This window comes from Megalops cyprinoides, chromosome 22 (assembly GCF_013368585.1).
Source record: "Megalops cyprinoides isolate fMegCyp1 chromosome 22, fMegCyp1.pri, whole genome shotgun sequence".
Classification (NCBI taxonomy): domain Eukaryota; kingdom Metazoa; phylum Chordata; class Actinopteri; order Elopiformes; family Megalopidae; genus Megalops; species Megalops cyprinoides.
The window spans coordinates 4,814,909-4,837,533 of NC_050604.1; the positions used below are offsets into that span (position 1 = coordinate 4,814,909).

A 22,625-nucleotide genomic window follows, 5' to 3' on the forward strand; every position below is an offset into this window, starting at 1 on the left:
GCACTAGTCATGTAACATGAAACTCATCTGCCTCTCCGACAGCGGTCGAAATAAACCCGCCTATAACCCAATGACTGCACGCTTCTGTGGAAAGGCTTCTCTGTAGCAGCCTGCAGTTTAAAGCACAATGAGGCAGAAAGTTTGAAGCACAATGTTAACTTGACTACCCCTATTTCTACTCTATTCTAAAATGCAATATATGCTGTCTTTATTCTGTTTTATTTTATTTACTTCTAACACATTTACATATATTTATACATACATATTTTTATTGTGTATTTTAAAATATGAATACATTGCTTTGCGTGCTGCATTTAAATTATTTTTAAAAGCCTGAGGGTTCCTCATCAAATTCTGTTATCTGAGCTTACTTTATTTATTATTATTTTTTTTTTCAATCTTATTTCTTGATAATCCAGAACAGCAGTCATTAATACAGAAAATACAAACATTTTGGGACAGTATCAAAGTTCTGTTTACCAAATTTCTAAGCCATAATACAAAAACATAAGGACAATGCTGACAGTTGTCTTGCTTCCCTCACAGATGATAAAAACACTTGGGACGGTATGTTTGTACTTCTGAATCCTGTCAAAGTGGGAGTGACAGGGACTGATCATTAAGGCAACCACTGAGTATAACCTGTGTTTTTGAGTCCTAAAACCTGTCTGTACAGCATACAGTATGAAACCTTAATGACTCTGTGTCCTGCTCTTTGGTTTAAAGTGACTTCCTTTCACGTCAGTCTGATTGATCTACTGATTAACTTTGTTTCAAAATTTGAAGAGTCGAACATTCTTTCTCTGTTGCAAGTAATCGACATCATTATAACAGAGTTCAGTTGAATAATCATGTACCAATTCTATTTTCTATATTGCCTCATGGATCTAGCTGTCCCTTTATTTTTTAAAAATATTCCACAGTGCTAAATTGTACCAGCACATACCAAAAATAAAATGAAAATTAAAATTAATTCCTCCATAATTTATGGTTGTGAATAAAGATTTATACTCATTCGAATTATTGCTGTACTCAACAACAAACAGATTCTCTTCAACAATTGTACACGTTTAATTTTTTTTCCCGCAATGAGTAAATATTTTCATAACAGGAAAAAATGATTTTGAGCAAAATTAGGGCATGCTCACCCAACCATTTTTGGATATTTAACGTCAATTTCTACATACCAAATGTTTCACAGCCAAAGGATCAAGAAATAACTACTGAATCACACACAGTGTTTGTGGTATTCATCACTGTAATGTTCTATGTGAACTTTTCTGTTGCAAGACCAATAATGGTCACAGTTTAACAACAAACCCCTCTCAGCATGTAAGTCCGGACTACAGAGTATAGCTGGAAAACTAAACAGATCTAGCATTTTATCTACCAGTATCATATCAGAGAGGTGCATTATCATTTTTTCTCACCTCTCACAAGACTACAGACCCAACAACAGCAAATATAGAATATGATATGCTAATATGCAGGCAAAATATTTTTTCCTTTCCCTTCCCAAAAATGTTATAGGTTAGAAATGTGGCATGTATTTCTCCATTCTTTACCTCAAAGCCATATGGGCCTTGATAGCTTTTTAATAGGTCCCCTGACAGCACAATTACTCTCAGAGCATATCTGTGAATTAATGAATATAAAAACTCTCTTCCTGTAAGCAAATGAAACTCTTTGTCAATTGCGTAGCTGCTTTCATGTTGTATTTAATGATTTGTCATGGATATGTGTAGGTAATCATACTTCCCATTTACATCAGTCTATTTCAGTAAGAATAATAGCAGAATAGCAGAAGTCCATTGCATTAACAGCAATTTAATGTGTTGAGATATGCATACCAAATATTAAAAGTGTGTGTGTGAGAGAGTCTGTGTTTGTGCATGTGTTGTAAATTCTGAAGTCTGACTGGGAATGCATGTCTGTTGGCCACACAGAATGACACCATGGAAATTACAACTTGTGTGAAATTACGGGCCAAAACAAAGCGTGAGGGGTCTAATTAATTGAGCTTATCACATGAGTTATCTCATCCCGCCGCAGGACTGTTCACTCCTGAAAAAAAAAAACAACTTCGAAGGAATTATTACCATCTCTCCAGGGATCACTTCAGAAATGAAGAAAGGAGCTTGTCCACGTTGACAAAATGTAGCAAAGCATTAACTCCATTATTGATTCAGTAGAAGTGCAATAACCTTGATTGAATAGACCTCCTGTGGGTGACTGCCACTACTCAAAGATGTTCTGCATATTCTAGATATTCTACTCAAAGTTATCCTCCTACGAGTATTGCATTTTACCCACGCAGTGACTATATATGTTCATCTAGCCAGTCTAACAGAGATATTTCCAAACTTTCTGGGTTCAGGACTGGCTTAACAAGTGAGTAGCTTTTCTGTGAATCACCCCATACGAAAACATTCCCTATATAAGATATACGTATATAACACCATACCGTATACAAGATATAGAACAAACATGGAACAAAAACATTTTTGAATATGCATGTCAGTATATTGTCATGTAAGCTAATTAAGTGCAGTATTTAGTCTGGTTAGTGAAAATGTCTTTGAAAGGGCTGTGTTTTTCCATATGTCTCTGTCAACCTTTTCAATCTCTCTCCTGACCCTGAAGTGTGTCCTGAGTCACAGCCTGAGAACCACTGGTCTAGACTGTTAAACTTAAAACCATGGCCAAACTCCAATCAATGACAAATTGTGGATCTTGTAACCCACAGTCTACATGTTATAGGTAGTTCAAAAACACAGTTTCAGCTTGGAGCAGAATCTTGACCTTTTATCTAAAATAGTAATTTTGCTGTCTGGCCTGTTACACATTTGTATACCCAATCCTGCATGGTATCGTTTACAAAAATGTAAAAAGTCTGCAGATACTCTCTTCCTAATACACATGCAGTTTTGTTTTCTACGTGTTTGAATATATTAGTCTAAAAAGCTATTCTACTCACTGCCTGCTAGCTACAGCGGCGAACGCTGGGCTCCCAAACGCAAATCCTCCTCCCCATTTACCTAAGATTAGCGGTGGAGGGGGAGAACATACGAGCGATTTTCAAAACTAAATATTAAATATCTTTATTAACTATATTTTTAAATATGTCTTTCTTAAACGCTACATTGTTTGTTTGTTTTGTTTGTTTTGCTTTTACAAGTACAGATAGCCCACCCAGTAGACAAGGTTGAAGAGGCCGAACGCCGTGGGGAAGAATATTCTGGAGTATGAGTCGATCTTGGACACGCGGACGTGCATGCGGTTCTCGCGCCACGCCCCCGAGCGGCAGTCATCGAAGCAGCAGAAGAAGCTGGCGCAGTCCTTCCCGTCCAGGCACTCGTAGGCGTAGTCGTCATCCTCGTGGTAGGGGGCGATGTTGTTCATCTGCAGCAGTGACGTTCCCGGCCGGATGTTCACCACGGCGGACTTCTGTCGGGGCAAAGGGAGGGAGGAGGACAAACATTACAGACCCGGGAAGGAAAGGAAAGCATGCATAACAGTTCCTCTACACCGACAAACCTCTCTATGGAAACACACATATGTTTATACGGGCACACACACACCGATGCCACTTATTCCACCATAAAAGATGACTATGACGTACACTGTACTACATTTATGATCCATAAGACACTTCACGGCAAGGATGCTAGATTCTTGCCAGAATGATAATGAACTCCTGTCTCCTTGTTCCTTCACCTAGAAGCATAAAGCAGTATTGGCAAATGAGCCATCGGCCATTTTGCCCCTGAGACTGCGAGTGAGAAAATGAAGGCTGATTTCAGCCCCTGTGCTTCAGGGCAGAGACACGACGGTATCGGGAGCTGCTCACCTGTGCGTTGTTGGGTTTTGTTTTCTTTGCTTGACGGTTGCTGGTGAAGTAGTGTAGCGTCCCGTACTCCATGAGCGCGGCGAAAGTGAAGATGAAACAGACAGAGACGAACAGGTCCATGGCTGTCACGTACGACACCTTTGGCAGGGACTTCCTGGATATGGTGCTGAGCGTCGTCATAGTGAGAACTGTGGTAATCCCTGTGTGCGAGATCCCATGGTCAAAGGTGGGTGTTTGGCCTCAGAATGCACTCTGATAGCAGCACCACACATCATGACCGCAGCATACACTTTGACCGCAGCACCGCACATCACGACCACAGCACAAACTTTGACCGCAGCACCACAAATCTTGACCTCAGAACACACTATGACCGCAGCACCACACATCCTGACGCAGCAAACACTGACCACCACACATCATGACCACAGCAAACACTTTGACCGCAGCACCACACATCCTGACCACAGCAAACACTTTGACCGCAGCACCACACATCATGACCACAGCAAACACTTTGACCGCAGCACCACACATCCTGACCACAGCAAACACTTTGACCACACACAACCATGTTAAGTGTATCATTGTGTGATTAATAGCATTATGTCATCTATACTGCAGTTGAAAAAGTGAATAGGAGAGAGACCTTTGTAAATTCCCAAAGGTAAGAATAGTATTTGTTTACATTTTTAATAGTATTTTCCTTTTTTCTCTTTCATTAGCCTTTTTTCAGTTTCAGCTCCTCTGTTGTCATTACCACTTTCATCCATTAACATCAAATTGTGTCTAATAAAGAACACAGCAACTGTTTAACACTTCCACAGAGACACTCTTTCAGAGTTAAATGCAGAAATTAAACAATTAAACTCTAATTATAAAGTTGTTAATGAACTTTTAATTGCCTTCTGGTGGGAAACTTAGTGAGCTTTCTGAAGACAGAGCTGGACTCTTATGATAGTTCAGCCACTTATTTTCAATGTGATCAAGCTATGTCTGATCAGCCAATCAGAAAATGAAAGCAGAGTGCATTTTCCGTTCCATTTTCCACCGCCCCATTCCATTTTGAAAACTCCAATTCCATTCCAGAACGGAAACGTTCCCTTTCCTAATGTCAACTCAGCGATTCAATGAAACAATAGGGGCCCTACATTTCGGTTAGAAGCTGTTTCTCAGCAGAGTGAAGAAGTGCTTCAAAAGGCTTGACAGTACCTAAGGATGTCCTTGCCGGCACGGCGTCTTTGTTGATCCAAAAGGAGACCCAGGAGAGGACCACTATCATGCTGCATGGAATGTAGGTCTGGATGGTGAAGTAGCCCATTCGCCGGCTCAGGTCAAAAAATATGGTCATGATGACATACTCGCCTGTGACGCAAACCAAAACAAGACACTGCTTAAAATGCTGATGGCCAAATAATCACTATGGGAAGCTCCAATATCATGTAGTTGTGTTTCACAAACACGGAAGCTATGCTGGCCACTGTTTAAAATTGAGCCCCATTGGGGCCACTGAGATCTCAGTGGCAATTGAGGCTGGATTATGGTTACCTGACTGGGTGTGCGCCACGTCCGACGTGTTCCGTAGCCCGACAAAAGCGAACTGGTACAGCCTCCAGTACCGCTGGTCCGCCACCTCCACGGACCGCCGCTGCCAGCGGTAGAGGATTTCATTTTTAGGGTAGCCGTCTGGGGGGGGGGGAAGAGTCAGACGACATGAACGTTAAAGACCCATGCCCAGCTGTTCCGCGGCACACGGTGGTCAGCATTTCACCACATGGACACGGTCTGCATTCAAACAGCTCATGACAGCAAATCACGGAAAGCAACACAAAGCAACAATGGAAGAGGAGATGCATCCATTCCCTAAGCGTGAAGACGCCCTGGCGCGCTGGTTCCGGACACTCGGCCGGGGCCGATGACATGGAGACGCACGGGGAACAGACACGAAATGCGGACTGCAACGTACGAGACCGGTGGAGCATGACACACACACAAAGGGCATGAATCATGTAGAAATGTATAATTCATGGTTTTCTGACATCAACGGAATCTTTTGCGACAAATGTGTCCCCACCCCCCCTCCACCCTCCCACCCACCCCATCTCTGCAGGCTCATTGGATGACAGATATGTTGTGCCTGGAGACACGCCCCCAAAGCAGATGGGAATCGCTCCTTTTGTAGCTCTCTAGGTTTCTACTGAACCTTGAGGTGGAGGTGTCAGAGGGGTGCGGGCGAGAATTTAACACCTACAGCTCGAAAACTCCAGCGGACACGAGTGCTCATCCATAGGAAAGTTATGCAGCTTAAGGTAGCATTCCGCATTAATTGTCAACCTGACGAAAACAAGAATTATAAAAAGAAAAAAAAAAATGTTAAGTCGCACATGTGTATTTGCAGAATTCTGAGACGTTGATTTGGCTTTGAACTGATTGCAATTCAACACAAAGATGTGAAGAGCTATACAAGGGTTGTTTTGTCACTGTTTTTGTTTTCTTTCCCATGTTTTAAACAAATCAGAAAAAACAATTTCATTTTCAAGTGAATAAATAAATAAATGTGACTGCCTTTACGAAAGAAAAGAAGAGGGCTACAAGACAAGGTACAAGATGTACGAGTTACAGCTGCACAGACAACAGGTACTAAAACAAAGCCAGTAGAATCGCCAGGTGGCTTAAGGAGCGACCCCCACCTCAGCGTGTACATCACTCGGCCGTTGCTCCACAGCCTCAGCAGCCGATTGGGCGTGGTGATCCAGTGGGCGTCGGACTTCCTGGAGTTGCGGAAGAAGGTGTCCGGGATCCAGATCTTCCCCACCATATTGCTGTTGAGCATCAGGAGCTTCATGGAGCTGTTGAACTTCAATCTGCTGTCGTACCATGTCTGGGCGAAGAATATGTCGATGGTGTACTCCTGGAATAAGAGTTTACTTGAATAAATGCATTAACCCTGGAGGTGTGAAATTTTTTGCTTAAAAATACAGCCTTCAACATGCTATATGGGATGGTCACTATCAATCGAGCAGGACTTGATATGCTTCCATACAAATTCACAGAATTGAGCACCAGAATGCAGTGAAAGCCATAATGTCATAAATAACTGTATAATTAACAGAGAATAATTAGGCAAAACTTTTATCAACAATAAGCTAGATATGCATTATTGTAGATGACAAAGTCAAACCAGAATGATCCACTTCTGTGTCATTGAGTTAAAACTAACTTAATAAATACATGAATACAAACAGTGGCACATTGTACATTTGAATAGATAGTATCATTTGTATTGATACATGCATTTTCATGCCAATTGAGATAGTATAATATAAAAATTCTAACCAAACATTTATATCGATACATTTTTGCTCCCTAAATATATTTTAAATCTATTTTTTTCTGTCTTTTGTTCTACAGCTTGAAGATATAAATAAAATTCTAGAGCTCTTCTGCAGTCTCCAAGCTGATGAATCCAAGCCCGAATGATGTTAATCTATCTTATTAAAACGCATGATGTGTAAACACCATAGGCTGTATTTAAATGTGAGGGGGCAGCTGGTTTACTTTGAGTGACAGGTTTATTAATATCAGTGAGTAAACCAGACCAATCAGTCTGCTTTCAGCAGCCATGTACAGGCACGTGTGGAAAGCGCTCAAGCGCCCCACGCTCTGACAGCCAATCAGAGCGCTGAAGACCATGACTGCATGTCTCAATGAAACGCACTTTACTCCGTCTCACTCCACTGCAGCTGAACTATCAAATCTGACCGTTTGACTGTCAGCATGTTTCTGCACCACGGTCCTCCCTGCCTCAGCTGATATGGATGTCTGCTGTCACTGGTGCAGTCCACTGGTTCCTCAAACAACCACTGTATGTAAGCTTGAGTGAAATAAGACAATACAGTGCAATGATTTTTTGCAGACCGAGCTAATGGTAGTACATGCACACCCTTACAATAATAATAATAATAATAATAATAATAATAATAATAATAATAATAAATTTAAAAAATTGTATTTGAAGTGGTGATAACAATTACTATTAGTATGAAGTGTTGCAGTAATAATAATGCACATATGAGAAGATGATGATGATTATGATTATTATTATTTTTTTTAAGTAAAATTCACATTATTATTACTTATTCATACTATTATCTATTATTATGCCACAAAGGAGCTCACAAAATAAAAGCTTCTTGAAAGATACTTGATATTTCATGAAGGTAACATGCCATCAATGTCAGTGTGAAATCATGTTCAATTTGCAAATCAAGGCATCTTCCAGTGGAAAAAGAAGGTGCACTCACTCATGAATCATCAACGGCCTGAGATCCATTCCCACAGCATAGCACAAATATTTACAAATTACTTAGCAAGTCGACTGCACCAGAGTGATCTGGATGCTGGGCTGATGATGATGCTCTTTGGGGACATGGGCACCCTTGTCATCTAACTGGATTTCTCACCAGAAGGTGTGATCCATTGGTTTAACATGGCCAAATGCCATCTCCTCTGGAGCTACAAGCTGACAACTAAGAACACCCCCCCAAAAGGAGTAATCTCATCACAGATTTCATTTGTTTTGTTTTGTTCTGGTGTTCTTTTGTAGCGCTTCCAGATGGGACCCCCTGTGTCTTGAGGGTTGTGTACACGTAGTAAAATTGGCTCCCTCTCTCAAGTTGGATCCCGCCATCTGTTTGCATGCATTAACCATAACCCAAAAAAAAGGGCTAAAGAGGCGATGTACTCACCATGTTAATGGGGTCAACTGGTCCGATGCTGTTGACATACACAGCGGTCTCGATCACGGTCGGCCTCACTGCAAGGGATTTCACAGCACAGTCAGAATGCCGTCCTGACAATTCCAACTCCGCCCCCCTCCCACAGAGTTATCTACCCAGGCCTCGCATCTAAAACTGCTTTAACCCAAACCTTAAAGAGAACGGTCGCGTGATGGAGGCGGCTCTCTTTGCCGCCGTTCATTTTCCCCACACCCTGTACTGTATGTAAGGAGCTAATGAACTTGAGTCCTCGCACGGCTCCGCTGCCGGTCGATCAATAATGATTTGGCTCTATTACAGTCTGGCGACTCGGCGTTCAATCTCTGTGAGAAACTCAGGACTGGACAAATCTCGGAGAGCTCCATGCTTCAAACTGAAACAGACCCACAGCATGCTGTAGACCCTTAAGTGTGGGCCTAGGGCGTGACATAACACACAAAAATGAAGACTGAAATCTGGCTATTCTGCTACAAATTCTCCATGTACTTTAAATGTATAAACCTGCTGTTTGACATTTCTTTAAGACATCCATTAATAGCGATAAATTCATGCATGAAAAGAAGCTGAATCTACTTGCCTCCGATGTCGGGTCGCAGCTTGTTGTCGTAACCCTGCAGTAATTTATTTAGGATCAAGGTGACATCGCTCTCGTAGACCTTGGGTGACAAAACCCACGTTTTATTTATGGGCACATCTTCATAATCTTCCTCTTCCAATTTGTTTGGGCCAAACGCCATGCTTCAAGGAGAAAAGAAGAGAGGCTTTCAGCGGAAGCGCCTGTTGGAACAATCGAGTCAGCCTGACCCCAGTGGAGTCAGCAGTAATCGGTCTGCATGCTGTTTTGGCAGTGCTCTGGAGGAGTATTTGGGAAGTAGGCGACATGGGTTCCAGTTACATTACATTACATTTCGTTGCTTAGCAGATGCTTTTATCCAGAGCAACTCACATAGGTTACCATTCCTACATGCTATTCATTTATACTGCTCGACATTTTCAGAGGTAATGTGGGCTAAGTAACTTGCCTAAGGGTAACAACAGCAGTGCCACAGCAGACAATTGAACCAGCAACCTTTAGGTCAGGAGTTCTGCTCCTTACCGCTACACCACACTGCTGCCATGCACATTAGCATTAGCATTTCCATTTGCACTTTGCTGAACATGCTCTGCCTGAACTACACCTTACACAGGACAAGGGTCCTCAAAGGTATGACAGCAGCAGCCGACCTCTGAATCGACCTGCCAACCTTTGGGATGTGAGCCCTGTTTCTTACCACTACCGATCATGCTGACATTAAACTGAAGCGTGACCAAGATGCAGGCGTAATGAGATTTTTTTTTTTTTGCAGGATGAAAGATGTGCTGGAACACAGTTGTGATGAGCCAGCCTTTGCTTGGAGAAGCTACAGCCAGGGACACGTGAGCAGGAATCCTGCAGAGGACGGGGGTTAAACGTCTGACGTTAGCCTCCCTTTCTGCAGGCTCAGCTTAACACACTGTGAGCCCACAGACCCGGGAGGGCGGCCGATTCGTGTGGGGGTGGCAACAGCGTTGCTTCTTGTTAATTACGCCGTGTAAAATACTGCCAAGGACCACCAAGGCTTGGGATCCTGCCAGTTTGTTCGGCGAATTCTCCTGGATTTGGCGGTGGTTTGTAACACTGTGTCCCCACAAATGACACAAATGGCACGTTTATGCCTGACCCTCCCAATGGTGAAGCGCAGGACACGTTTATGTATGACCGTCCCCACAGTGAAACGCTCGGCACATTTATGTATGACCATCCCCACAGAGACCCACATGACATATTCATGTCTTACTGTCCTACTAGATTGGTAGAATACTGTACTACACTATCATTTAAAGCAGACATTGCATAAAATTACACTAGTAAAACAGATTTAAACATATCACCCACTTTTAATACATACATTATAGATGTGGCATTATTACGAGATCTTCCTGTGGTACAGAGACTGTGACACATTATAATAACACATGACCTTGAGGTCAGGAATCTTGACATCTAGCTAGTAAAACCAGTGCCACAAATGTCATACATCGTGGTGGTCCTTAAAGAAGCCTTGGGTACATTCTGGAGGGCAGTGGCATGCTGGGAACTGCCATGGGACCAGCTGCCAGGGGACAATCACCCCACAGAATGAGTGACCCTGTGGTGGAGGCAGAGGGAACAGATGTGCCACTCAGGCACCATGTGAAAGAACCACTCCAAACACCCTAAAGAACTCCCTAAAAACACCCTGAAGACATCCGTTGAATTCACAGGGGTCAACCACCAGTGTGCAGTCACATGACCAGGCTGAGAGACCGTAGGGATGGATGGAATGTGAGGTCTTGCTCTGACATCACTCCAAGGGACAGCTCAGAGCATCCGTAGGGAAATGTCCTAAGGGTCTCACGAAGAACGCTCTGTGCCTGGCCCAGAGGGTGGAGAGACTGAACAATCGCATCCTCCATCGGCCATGCAGGGTGGTGCCCTTTCTGGACCGGAATACAGACAATTGGCCCATGCATTGCCCTACACGTGCATAAATTCACTATGCCATGTTGCGGACATGAGTTTGTGCTGAGGGGAGGGGGGGGGGGTGCAGCCCTGCCCCATTGACTGAAGGGGTGACACTAACCTGCCATTGGCAGTGAGGGGCCATCGCGATGTGTTCTCAGACTGCTGTAAAACAATTTTAAATTTTCAGCATCTGCACATTTGAGTCTCGTAATCCAGTGACTCAACAGAACTTGTCACCAACTGTGAAAACCTGTCATCTCTACAGACTGTCCTCAAAGATCAAGGTAACTTTTACCTTGATTAAGGGCATAGCCTTATAAATTGTCAAACTGAAAACTACTGTGTCTTCTAGACTATTGAGCATATTCTGGAGATATACAGGATTTTACATTGCCTTTCTCCTGCCTCCATTGTATTCAGTAATGTACACACTAATGTGCACAGCACAAGTACCATGTGACATGTGTATGTGTATGTGGTTAAGAACGCACAGATTGCCTGTAACTCTGCACATGCCATATTATGTTACTCTGCATGTGACAGGATAACCTCATCATTACAATTCTGCCTGACTTGACAGACATTACATCTTTTGTTGTTTATATGCACATGCGAGACAGATATTGACAGATATACTGTCATTTTAGGACAGAGGTCCTGATATTGGATATGGTCCACTTTCAAAAATGAACAGTCAGACAAAAAATTGGTTAAGACCAACATTTTGGAATTGAACCCTACAGTTTGAATGCAGCATTAGACACCTTAACCAGGTCCAGAGTAAGGGCTGGAGTTTGGTACTTTAACTCAGGATTAGAGCACATCAACGAACAAGCAAACAGCGCTCTCCCAAAACAACATCAAAAATGGATGTTGTGACAAAACAGCTGTGGTAGCTTGGCTGAATCCAAGAGGCCTGGTTAAACCATCACAGGAAGTGGTGTACAAAAATGACATACACAATGCCCAAAGGACAAAACACTCCTGAAGCTCACCTTTAAACCGCCCTTTCAGACTAGTTCCCTGGATAGCAGTTCCTCATGCATGAACAAGGGGACCTTGAGTGTGTGGAAGCTATTGTGTTTATGAAGAACTTTTGACCCATAACCCAGCCACCATGATTGGATGCATGACTCTCTTAGGCCCTGACTGAAATGTGAACACTTCCCAATGAGCACTCCCAAGTTGCTCCCTGGTTCCTTGGTTGAGCGGGGTTTGACTGTGGAGAGCCTTGTTGAACCCACTGTAGAGATCAGCAGCACAGGAGAGCAGTGCAGTGTGGTGATTAAGGAGCAGGGCTTGGAACCCAAACGTTGCTGGTTTTACTCCTGGTTAGGGCAATGCTGTTGCACCCTGCAACACATTCATCTCAGATTTTCTCAATAAATATCCAGCTGTAAAGATGGACAACATGTAAAAACTGTAAGGTATGTAAGTCACTCTGGATAAGAGTGGCTCCTTAAGCTTATGTGATGTAGAGATCAGAGTTAAACATTACTATTAACAGCATAACATACATGATTAAATATTAGCTATAAACTGGAAGGGGGGAAATTTTTGCATGTCAGGCTCAGCATGTGACAAAGGGACAACATTAATAGCCACATATATCCTCAGGGTCAAAGGTCACTTCATTGCCTGTAGCCTTGCCAACTACTTCCGATGTAATTGTTATCAAACTAGTTACATGCAACGAGATCTCAGGCACTTATTGCCCAGTTATGACTGGCAAAATACAGCCGTTTTTAATACACTCATGACCAGGAGGAGGTAGCCTAATGTTTTCATTTTGCGAGACATTACTGTGATCTTTCATTAAATTCGTTCAGGGTGGTATTTAAAAAATCAACTCAGGCATCTGTTCATACTGTTTGAGATCACTAGGTATTTCTGCTTTTTTACCCGAATTTATGGCACAGTAAAGGATTACTGAATAAAGTCTGAGTCGCTGGCGCGGGGACGTGACAGTTTACAGTAGCAAATTAAATAAATTAAACGTCTCACCCACAGCCATAAATCATTTGACTTATTTTTTTAAGGGGGGGGGGGGGCTGGGGGTGGTCGGCAGCTGGACATTGCCATGGAGACACATCCAGACTCTAACCCCCTTTGCCGCATTTCTAAAGCAACCAAGGATAACTCGTACACAGCCGGAGCATGCTGAAATGTTTCACGCGTGCTGAATACTCCCGACACACAGACACCATATCAATAATTACGACTCCTCAAAACCTACATTATCATGTGCACTATATAGATAACAGACACTCTTTTAAGTATATGTAAATAACGGATGCAAATTATGTACAGGAGTTCACAAATGCGAACGCGATGTTCGACTCGACCGCATAATTCGTATTCTAATCGCGCTGTACGTTCATCTTAAAGAACAGGGTAGCTTTGGCATCCCAAGGTTGTCTCTCTTCTTGAAGTGACATTGCCCGGTAACACAGAAACCGACTGAAACAGATTATATCCGCAATGAAGCAAGCACACACAGACACACAAACATACGGGCAACCAGTTTCTCAAAACGTGAACAGTAGGTTTCGATCATGATCATAAAGGCGACAGAAGCCAAGATTTGTTTCGAACAGTCAATTTACTTAATTGCTTGATGTAAGCTATGACAGGCGCAAGTGTCAGTAAGGATTTCACAATCGTTTCACAGACGTTAGAGTCTTTTTATGTTACGATGGGTGATGCCATTATTATTATTATTATTATTATTATTATTATTATTATTATTATTATTATTATTATTATTATTATTATAGAAGAGATGTGCTGTAAAACATAGGGTTAACCAGGAATCGTCCTACCCATCCAGAGGGTCTGCGTTCGTTTAAAGATGCACATGAATAATAAATATTTACTTAAAATCGTCCCTCTGTGCTGTCCGACAACGCATCCGTACTTAACCTGCACCACGAACAGCGCCCATTGTCGTATCCACATTCCGCTTTTCTCTTTTTTCTCCATCGCAAACTTACCAGACTCGCAGGCAAGCCAGAAACAGCCAAACAAGCAGCACTTTTCCTCCGACGCGATGCAGCCAAACCTCCGAAGCAAGCGCGAAATCCCCACAGTTCATGTTCTGTGTGATTATCGGAATTGCAGGTCTGGAAAAGAAAAAAAAAAACACAAATATTTCCTTTCTACTTCTTCAGAACTGTTTTAGTGAAATTCAGCAGGGAGCGGGCAAGCTCCGGTTCTGTGGATTGACGGTTGGTTCTACCAATCGGTGTATTTGAGTGTTGCATACATTATTTTTTATAGTATCGTGCTCCAGAAAGGTGGGGTGAAAGAGACAGGCTTCCTATATGATTTGACAGAGGCGGCTTGCTGTATCCCCGTATAACGAGCTTCAGCGCGTGAGCATCAGCGCCGTGCTGCACCATAGGTTCTTGATAATCCTCGCGCATCACTCGCATTCACGACGGGACGGCACGTTCCGACTGTAACTGATAAAGTTACTGGCTTGCGTTCTTCTTGATAAAGAGAGAAGTGCCCATCAATTCATACGCATGTGGTGATGAGGGGGAGGATTACTAATACTACAGCTATTTTGTTATTACTATTATTGTTATTACGATAAGCAATAGTTAACATTGGTATCATTGTTTTCATCATTATCTGTTGACTAGGAGACGAACACACGACATATTATTATTATTATTATTATTATTATTATTATTATAGCATTATTTGAACCTGTAGCTGTATGAATACCATGTTCATTTTCAGTACTGAGTCATGTAGAATATCCCACTCACAAAATGTATTAAAACGTATTTTATTTTATGTTAAAACAAAGAAACCCATTCAATAAAAGGAATTTCCACTTCATGGTTAATATCATTACCCAAGTGGTGTGAAAATGTGTGTCAAAAACTGAACAGATCCCAGCATTAGTCAGGTCAATATTAGCAGATTAAGTGAAGGTGTATAGGGGATAGTTGGTATGCAGAGACATATTGAGATGTGTTCTGGAGGAAATAATGTGAACAGTGGCAATGAGATGTTACCATGGCGATCTCTTCCATTTGCATTCCAAACTGGTGCAGTCTGTCAGCAGTAGTTCGAAGCAGATTCTTCTTTTAAACATAAGAAAAAAAGACATCTGCCATTTTCACACTGGACTTTTATCTGTCAGCACAAGAAATATACTCATTCATATAACATTTTGCATTTGCATTTGCATTTGCTTTTGGACAAGGCAGATTGTGGTAAAAATGAAAGTGCTGTGTGTCAGTTGAAGTTATGGCTGAAATTCAGCACTAATGTTAATCATTAAGTGGTCCTTTTGATACATCAGTCCAAAACAACAAGGCAAAGGATTCTCAGGATTTAGACCGAAAATCTTTACTTCTGACTGATGGAGACCAAGACCACCCTATGAGAAGAAGCACAGAAAATTTCCACCTTCTCACATTTCACATGGAGGGAATTGCTAGGCAAGGCTAAATTGTTGCAGTTATGGATCCTGTGACCAAATGATTAACTGAAATGCATTGGCCGATTCCACGCTGAGGTAGATTTGTCTGATGGGGCGAGAGATCAGATCAGGAGCTGACCTAAACTGAGGTGTACTGGCACCTATTAGACCCCTGATTCTGAGACCTGCTGGGAGTATTATTGTTTACTGTGTAAGGTCCTTGTCCATTGTCTGTCCAAAGCTATGTACATATAGACACACAGGTGCATTGGACTGCCTTCTCTTACCCTTGTGTGCCATGGCTGGTATGAGCTGGAACATGGCCTGGCTTCCTCAGGAATCTCAGATCACCTGCCATTCAAGGCTGGGAATCACTATCGCCTTGGTGGATTGGGTAATTGTGATAATGAATAGTTCTAATTTGTAGTCCCTGGCTGTGAAGGAATAAAAAAATAATTTATTATTCAAATTCACAAAATGCAAAAATATGAATAGAGGTTTTACTGAAACTCTAATGCTGCAGTGCCATGCAAACGTCCAGGTGAGTGTTTTCATTAAGGTAATGGAATACAAACATGAAGGTCAAAGGAGCAGTGTCAACTGTTTGAATGTTGTTAGAAGTGATTCATTAAACAGTTCTGAAATAGATTTCACAACTCGCAGACAACAGCAAGATAGTCTGGAGCATTCTTTGCATATCAATTTACTCCTAGGGGTTGTTACTTTATTGTTATGCCACAAAACAGCCAGAGGTTACTAAACCCATGTATACAAATAAGTCAGCTAAACTTGCACAGTGATTGTATTAAGGGGCAGTGCCCTCCATATTTATCAATACTCCTGACTAAATAGGAGCAAAAAAACATAAAAGAGAAAATATGCAGATGTGAAATGTCCAAATCTATTAAAGTGGACATGAAACATTAGATGTAGTTAGCATAATTTACAAGATGGATTCCCATTCTAAAAATCCTTATAGGTTTAACACTGTCAGTGAAACTGGATTAAAAATAATAAGTAATCTAAGCGACATTTTTGAAACAAGTGTAGCACCATCTTGTCTTAGCGTAGAATGTGACGTCATGAGGTTGGTTGTCTTGGAAATCCTGCATTAGTTCACATTAGCTAACTAGTGACAGCACTGACAATCAATGACTCAGTGGAAAATAAGAAAAGCTAAACTAAAAAGCAATGCAAGGGGGTCACTTTTGCATTGCCCCTGGATGCAGGAATGAATTTTATTGATTGTCCACTTTCATACTTTGCCTCTTAAGCGGCAAGCGGTTCTTTATCGTTCGCTAAGTGCACTGAAACAAAAGAATCCTCCAGTTAGCCGTGATGCTAGGGTTTGTAGCGAGCACCTTGTAAATGAGGACTATGTGGATGAGAAGGTTTTTGAGTCAGGCTCCCTCTGTGTTTGACTTTTCCTTGGGTTTCCTTGGGTTTACAGACCGTCCAACCCAGTCTAATAGCAAAGAAGTAGCTGTGCACCGTGAGGAAAGGGCCTAACGGCACACCCATCTGGCAGAGCAGAGAGAGGTACAACCAGGGTTATGTTACGCCTTTTCCCGTCAAAGCACAGCCATCTAGTTCACAAGATAATGACTTGATAATATGTAAGGGATAATGTACAGCGAGCGGGTCTTTATTGCAAAATAAACCCCGACAGGGTGATGCAGGACCCCAATGCGAAGTGGAGGCTCGCTGTACATTATCCCGCTTATTACACGGCTACTTACTAAAGAAATCAATAATTTGACACAAAATATTGATTTAGAAATGATTTTATTGATTTAAAAATGATTTTATTGATTTAAAAATGATTTTATTGATTTAAAAATGATTTTCTTGCTCTCAAAATTCTACGTACCAACCCATCTACCTGGGTTGACTTTCCAACTAACCAACTTCATGACGTAGTCAACGGCAATATGGCTGCGAGCCAGAGCGAAAGCATAGGTTAGTACCAAACATAAATTTATTATAATTTAACGTATAATCGTGTTATATCAAAATAAATATCAACGCACTTAATTCTGTAAAAAACTGTCAAAATTGGGCTGTTTCATGTCCACTTTAATTTTACATTAAGTAGAAAACAGGAGCTGCTAAATTTTCCTGCTTTTATAGCATGTTTCTTGTTCTTATTCAGTTAGGAGTATGAATAAATATGAGGGTTGCTATATTTCCCAGAACACTGTCTTGAGGTGCACGTATTTAGCTGTTGAAAGGGTCCAGTCGGACAGGACCAATTGGCCTAACCAGAGTGATTGTTGAGCAGATGTGATAACGAATGGGGAGAAATTCGTTTTGTTTTTTTTTTTCGGCCATGCTCTCCCCTGACCTCTTGTCAAGACAAGCAGTCCTCACTCTGCAAGCTGCTGAGTGAGCTCAGACACGGAGTCCTGCCACAGCAAGGGTACATCAAGCAGCAGGGGCGCGATGTCTCCCTCTAAACGCACCCATTACAGCTCTGGGAGCCCAGACCTGGAGGATAGCCTGAGGCGTTTTAAAAGCGCTGTCTGCTGCTGACTGCCTCTTCATAACCGTAGTGCTGAGGCCGTCTCTCTCAGTGAAGAGTCAAAGCTGAGAGCAGATGTCATCTGTTCATAAATCTGACGAAAATGCTATCTTATCAGGAGTGCTACTATTATTGCTAGTCTCTGGATTTATGTAGTAGCTCAATTTGTTCTTTTTTCTTTTTTTTTGGTTCTTTATGCCTCTCACTCCCGGGGCCATCAGGATCATTTTCCTCCTTTTCGCCCATGGCTCTGCACTTTCTGGCTTCTTCATTCCCTCTTGAAGGTGTGCTCTCTGCAGTGTTTTGACACTGTGATTGCAGAAACACACTTAAACAGAGACATTTTACACAATCAAATAAATGGCTTTTTAGTTGTGGGAGCTGCCCGGTGCACAGACTGCTACTATTGATCTAAAGGTTTATAAGCAAAGGGGTGAAAAATACCCCCAAAGGACCTCCAGCAGCAGTGAGGGCCATCTCAGGTGTGGGTGAAGATGACTAATTGTCACTTCACAGGGCTGGAAAAGTCTCCCTCAGGCAGAGGGCCTGGAGATCCAGGATGAAAAGGCCCCCAATGCGCCACATGGCATTTCGCACTCAATTACATGGCAGCAATTTCATCAAAATAATCACCATTCTAATGAAAAAAAGGAGCATAATGGAATTTCTATTTGAGCAGGAACTGCTAGGCTCTGAGGCTCTCAGCTCCTTTTATGTCAGAGCCTTCATCGCGCGTTCCCGGTTGCTAGGCAACTGTATCAACACCTCCGTCATGCTCGACTGGCGAAAGTCTTTGCGTGTCACACTGTTACTCTTCTTTCAACTCTTTGTTCTTAACAGAGGCCTCGCCTGTGCCTCTTTTCAAACCCTGCATTGCTGCTGGGGGCCATTGTGTATCTGATAGACCTTACCTGCTATGTATTCAGCTGCCATGTCATTCAATGAATGTTTAAGATGTTTCAAGCCGTCTCATGTGTTTCACAGCAATAACTGCATCTGTGGAATCAGCTGACGCTAGCACACTGCATCATAGTGCCATGGCATATGCATTACAAATATGTATTATGAAAAAGCTAAAATGAAAATGCTGTAATTTTCATATACAACACTAAACATGCTATAATTTAATCTAAACAGGTCTTGTTGCACAAGTCATATAGACAAACAAATGAAACATTTGAATGTCACACAAGCATGAGATTTATTAAATCACAAGTAAATTGTATTTTTTTACATTGCCAAGATGCTTCCTGTTGTGTTTTATTTGGATCTGATACTAAAAAGGCGGTGGGGGGGGGGGGGGGGGGGTTCTGACAATTCAAGATCCTTTAGATATTTTAGCTTTTGGTTGTGAACTGTTTTATGTGAACTGATGTTTGGTAATTTTACAGACCACCCCAGGGTTGGATTACAGATTGCTACAGGGTAGAATTACTGATCACTCCAGGGTAGCATTACAGATCACTACAGGATAAGACTACTGACCGCTCCAGGGTAGCATTACCAACATTCCCATGGTAACATTACAGACCACCCCAGGGTAGGATTACAGATTAGTACAGGGTTGGATTACAAACCACTACAGGGTAAGATTACTAGCTGCACCAGGGTAGCATTACAGACCACTACAGGGTAGGACTACAGACGACTACAGGCACATAACTACTGTCTGTGATCTGCCCAAGCTGTGGTAAAGGTATTTGTTCCATTAGATAAATCCATAGTTTAGAACCATGATCTATGAACCATAGAGGCATACTCGCAGACAAGGGCATTGCTCCACGATGGCACTTGAACTCCTGTGAGATTTGGGCCACAAGCTCAGATTTATCATTTCAAACATGTTGTAATGCCACATAAACAGCACAAACAAGTAAGGTATCTTAATTCATTTGGGTGTCATGGATGTGGCTCCAAAGCTTGATTCTTAAAGAGACATATAAATTCATGTAATTGAAACAACAACAACAATCCATAGCTGCGATAAAGACAATACATGGACCCCACAAATACCCATTCATTAAGGAGTGTGAAATTGAAATCCATTGAAATCTATTTGTAATACGGGTCTGCTCAATTCCCACCAACACACCCTGTTTATTCACTCATTAAGTTTCATTATCAGCAGGCAGACCTAGCTGTTAAGAGTCTGGTGACTCCCAGGAGTGATTGAACAGTTTAAAAGTCAGACAGAATATTGCTTTATGTAAATGCTGTTCTTTGATTGAGAAGGAAATAATTCCAATATATATTCATAAATTTAAGAAAACAATAACACAGTGCATTCAGAAACATATGAAAGAAATACCAATTGCGCGAATAAACACTACCACTGTGCATTCATAAAGATATGAAAGTGATTATGATAGTTATGTCTACTCATAAAAAAGTAGTGTCATTGTGAATTCAGAAATGGCTAAAAATTATGCAACATATGAACATGATAAAACTCAGTATTCATAAATATGTGAAAAAGAAGGGTGGGTATTCATAAACCTATGTAAATAATACATCTGTGTTCATACCCATGTGATCGTGAAAAGACAGGCTATTCATAATAATGTCACTGTATTCATAAACCAATGGAAATACTAATACTGTGTTCACACCTCACACGGCATTGGTTTCCAATGAGAGCAGAGTGATGAAATGGCTCAATGATATACTATCATTTCCATTAGTCTCCCCATATTTTTAAGCAGTAGGGATGAAAAAATAGCCACATGATTTTTAGTAATGTAATAGTTCAAGACTCCACTCTAATCGATGGATAGTGACTCCCATGATGCCAATAAAGTGACATACTGTTGTTCTTAGTGAACTTTAACTGGTCTTTTAATCAGAGACTTATATGGGTGGCACATAAGTGATGGACCTTGGAGCTTGAGGCATTGAACCTGCATTACCTCCATTAACATCCAGCTGTAACTCACTCCAGATCAGGGCATCCCCAAAAAATGAAAAAAAAAAAACCTATAGCTTATAAGACTGGAGGTAGACTAGTTTCCCTGTTGCAGTATGTTATAGATACCATTCTCAGAAGACATTGCATATTACATCATGCATTACTATAATAATATGCTGCAGTACCTTAAGTTTCTTCTGCATATCCTTCTGGGTTGTTTTCCAGCCTGCGGTTCCTCTGGCTTTTCACAACCAATCAGCATCTCCAGGGAGAGATGGCAAGTGCCCTTGACATTTCCATAGGCCACAGGGCCAGGTCACCTGGCATTGGTGGGGGGGGGGGTTGTGGGTGGGTGTGGAAGCGGGGACACAGGGACGGAGATGAGAACTGCAGTGACACCTGGCGTGAGCCGGCCTGCTGCCACTGCCTGCCCTGCAGCATAAACAAGGGCCCCCCTCCGCGGAACGAAACTGCGCTCTGTGGTCCCCCCCCCCAACACACACACACACACAGCCTCGCAGTCAGGAATTTGGCTTCTTCAGGTGCGGCAACGGAAAACCTGTTCCTCAAAACAAAGGGGACTTTGTGAGCCTCTGCATCAGTGTAGATAGATGGATGGAAATAGTAAGGGCTGCTGCTTAATGACATACCTAAGGTGGTGGGCGTGTGGAAATATGTCCAAATAATTAATTGTGATATACGTTATATTTGATATACTGATGTGCTTGCGGATGTCGAAAAATCTCTAAATACAGCAAAACAAGCAGATGACACTGAACTCCAATCAGACCCCAGCTTTTTCTGTTCTTCTTATTTAATACAAGCTGATCCTACTGAGGTCATTCTTCCATACCTGTAAATGACCATTAATGACTTCAAACCATGGGTCTGATCTGTTTTAAAATCCATCATTTTATTCAGCAAAGGATGCTCTTGGTAGAAGCATCTGTCTGCATTGGCTTAGAATGCAAGATGGAAAGAAATCTCATTCTATCCAGAGTGTTGTCATTTATAATCATTACATGCCTACCCAGTCTCATGCATTAACGTAAAAATGTCTCATGTACCTTTGCACTTTTATTATGGTATGCAACTGTACTATAGTGACCATGCATGCAAAATGCATCTTTCACATCAAGTAGTTACAGAAAAATTTGTGTGGGGATCTCACAGGGCCATATCTCTTCAATAGACTGAGCAAGGAACACTCTAACACTCCTGAATGCAGTTATATGAGTTCCATTATAGAAATTCAAGGTTCAGTCACGTGATTGCCGATCCATTAGGCCCGTTCAGATCTCTGTCCTTAGAGACCCAGACTTTACCGTCTGCTCTAAAAGGAGGTGTAAGACTTTCTGCATTCTGGATGAATATGCGGAGCAGGAGGAGAAGCAGGAGCAGCAGGAGCAGCAGGAGCAGCAGGGTGCACTAAATGGAGAGTGGTGCATGGAACAGTATGTACTTGGTTGGGAAGAGCGTGTGGCTCCCCCCCTCTCTCCGCAGACCTCGCTCAGCGCTATCAATTGTGGTTTTTCCACTGTGTTGTGCAAAAGGCAGGCTTTGAGTTTTACACACACACACACACACACACACACACACACACACAGCT

At 42.0% G+C, this 22,625-nt stretch overlaps 1 protein-coding gene across 1 annotated transcript; it reads right to left on the reverse strand.

The window, feature by feature from the left end:
* Positions 1-1,325: 1,325 nt before the first annotated feature.
* On the reverse strand, positions 1,326-14,625 carry gabrg1 (gamma-aminobutyric acid type A receptor subunit gamma1). The gene is made up of 9 exons (XM_036516487.1): positions 14,146-14,625; positions 9,206-9,366; positions 8,599-8,666; positions 6,541-6,761; positions 6,102-6,184; positions 5,399-5,536; positions 5,063-5,215; positions 3,851-4,050; positions 1,326-3,447 (listed from the first exon to the last, which is right to left on the reverse strand). Exons 1-9 carry the CDS (start codon positions 14,244-14,246, stop codon positions 3,172-3,174), a joined length of 1,401 nt encoding a protein of 466 aa, XP_036372380.1. The 5' UTR covers positions 14,247-14,625; the 3' UTR covers positions 1,326-3,171.
* Between the last annotated feature and the right edge of the window lie 8,000 nt (positions 14,626-22,625).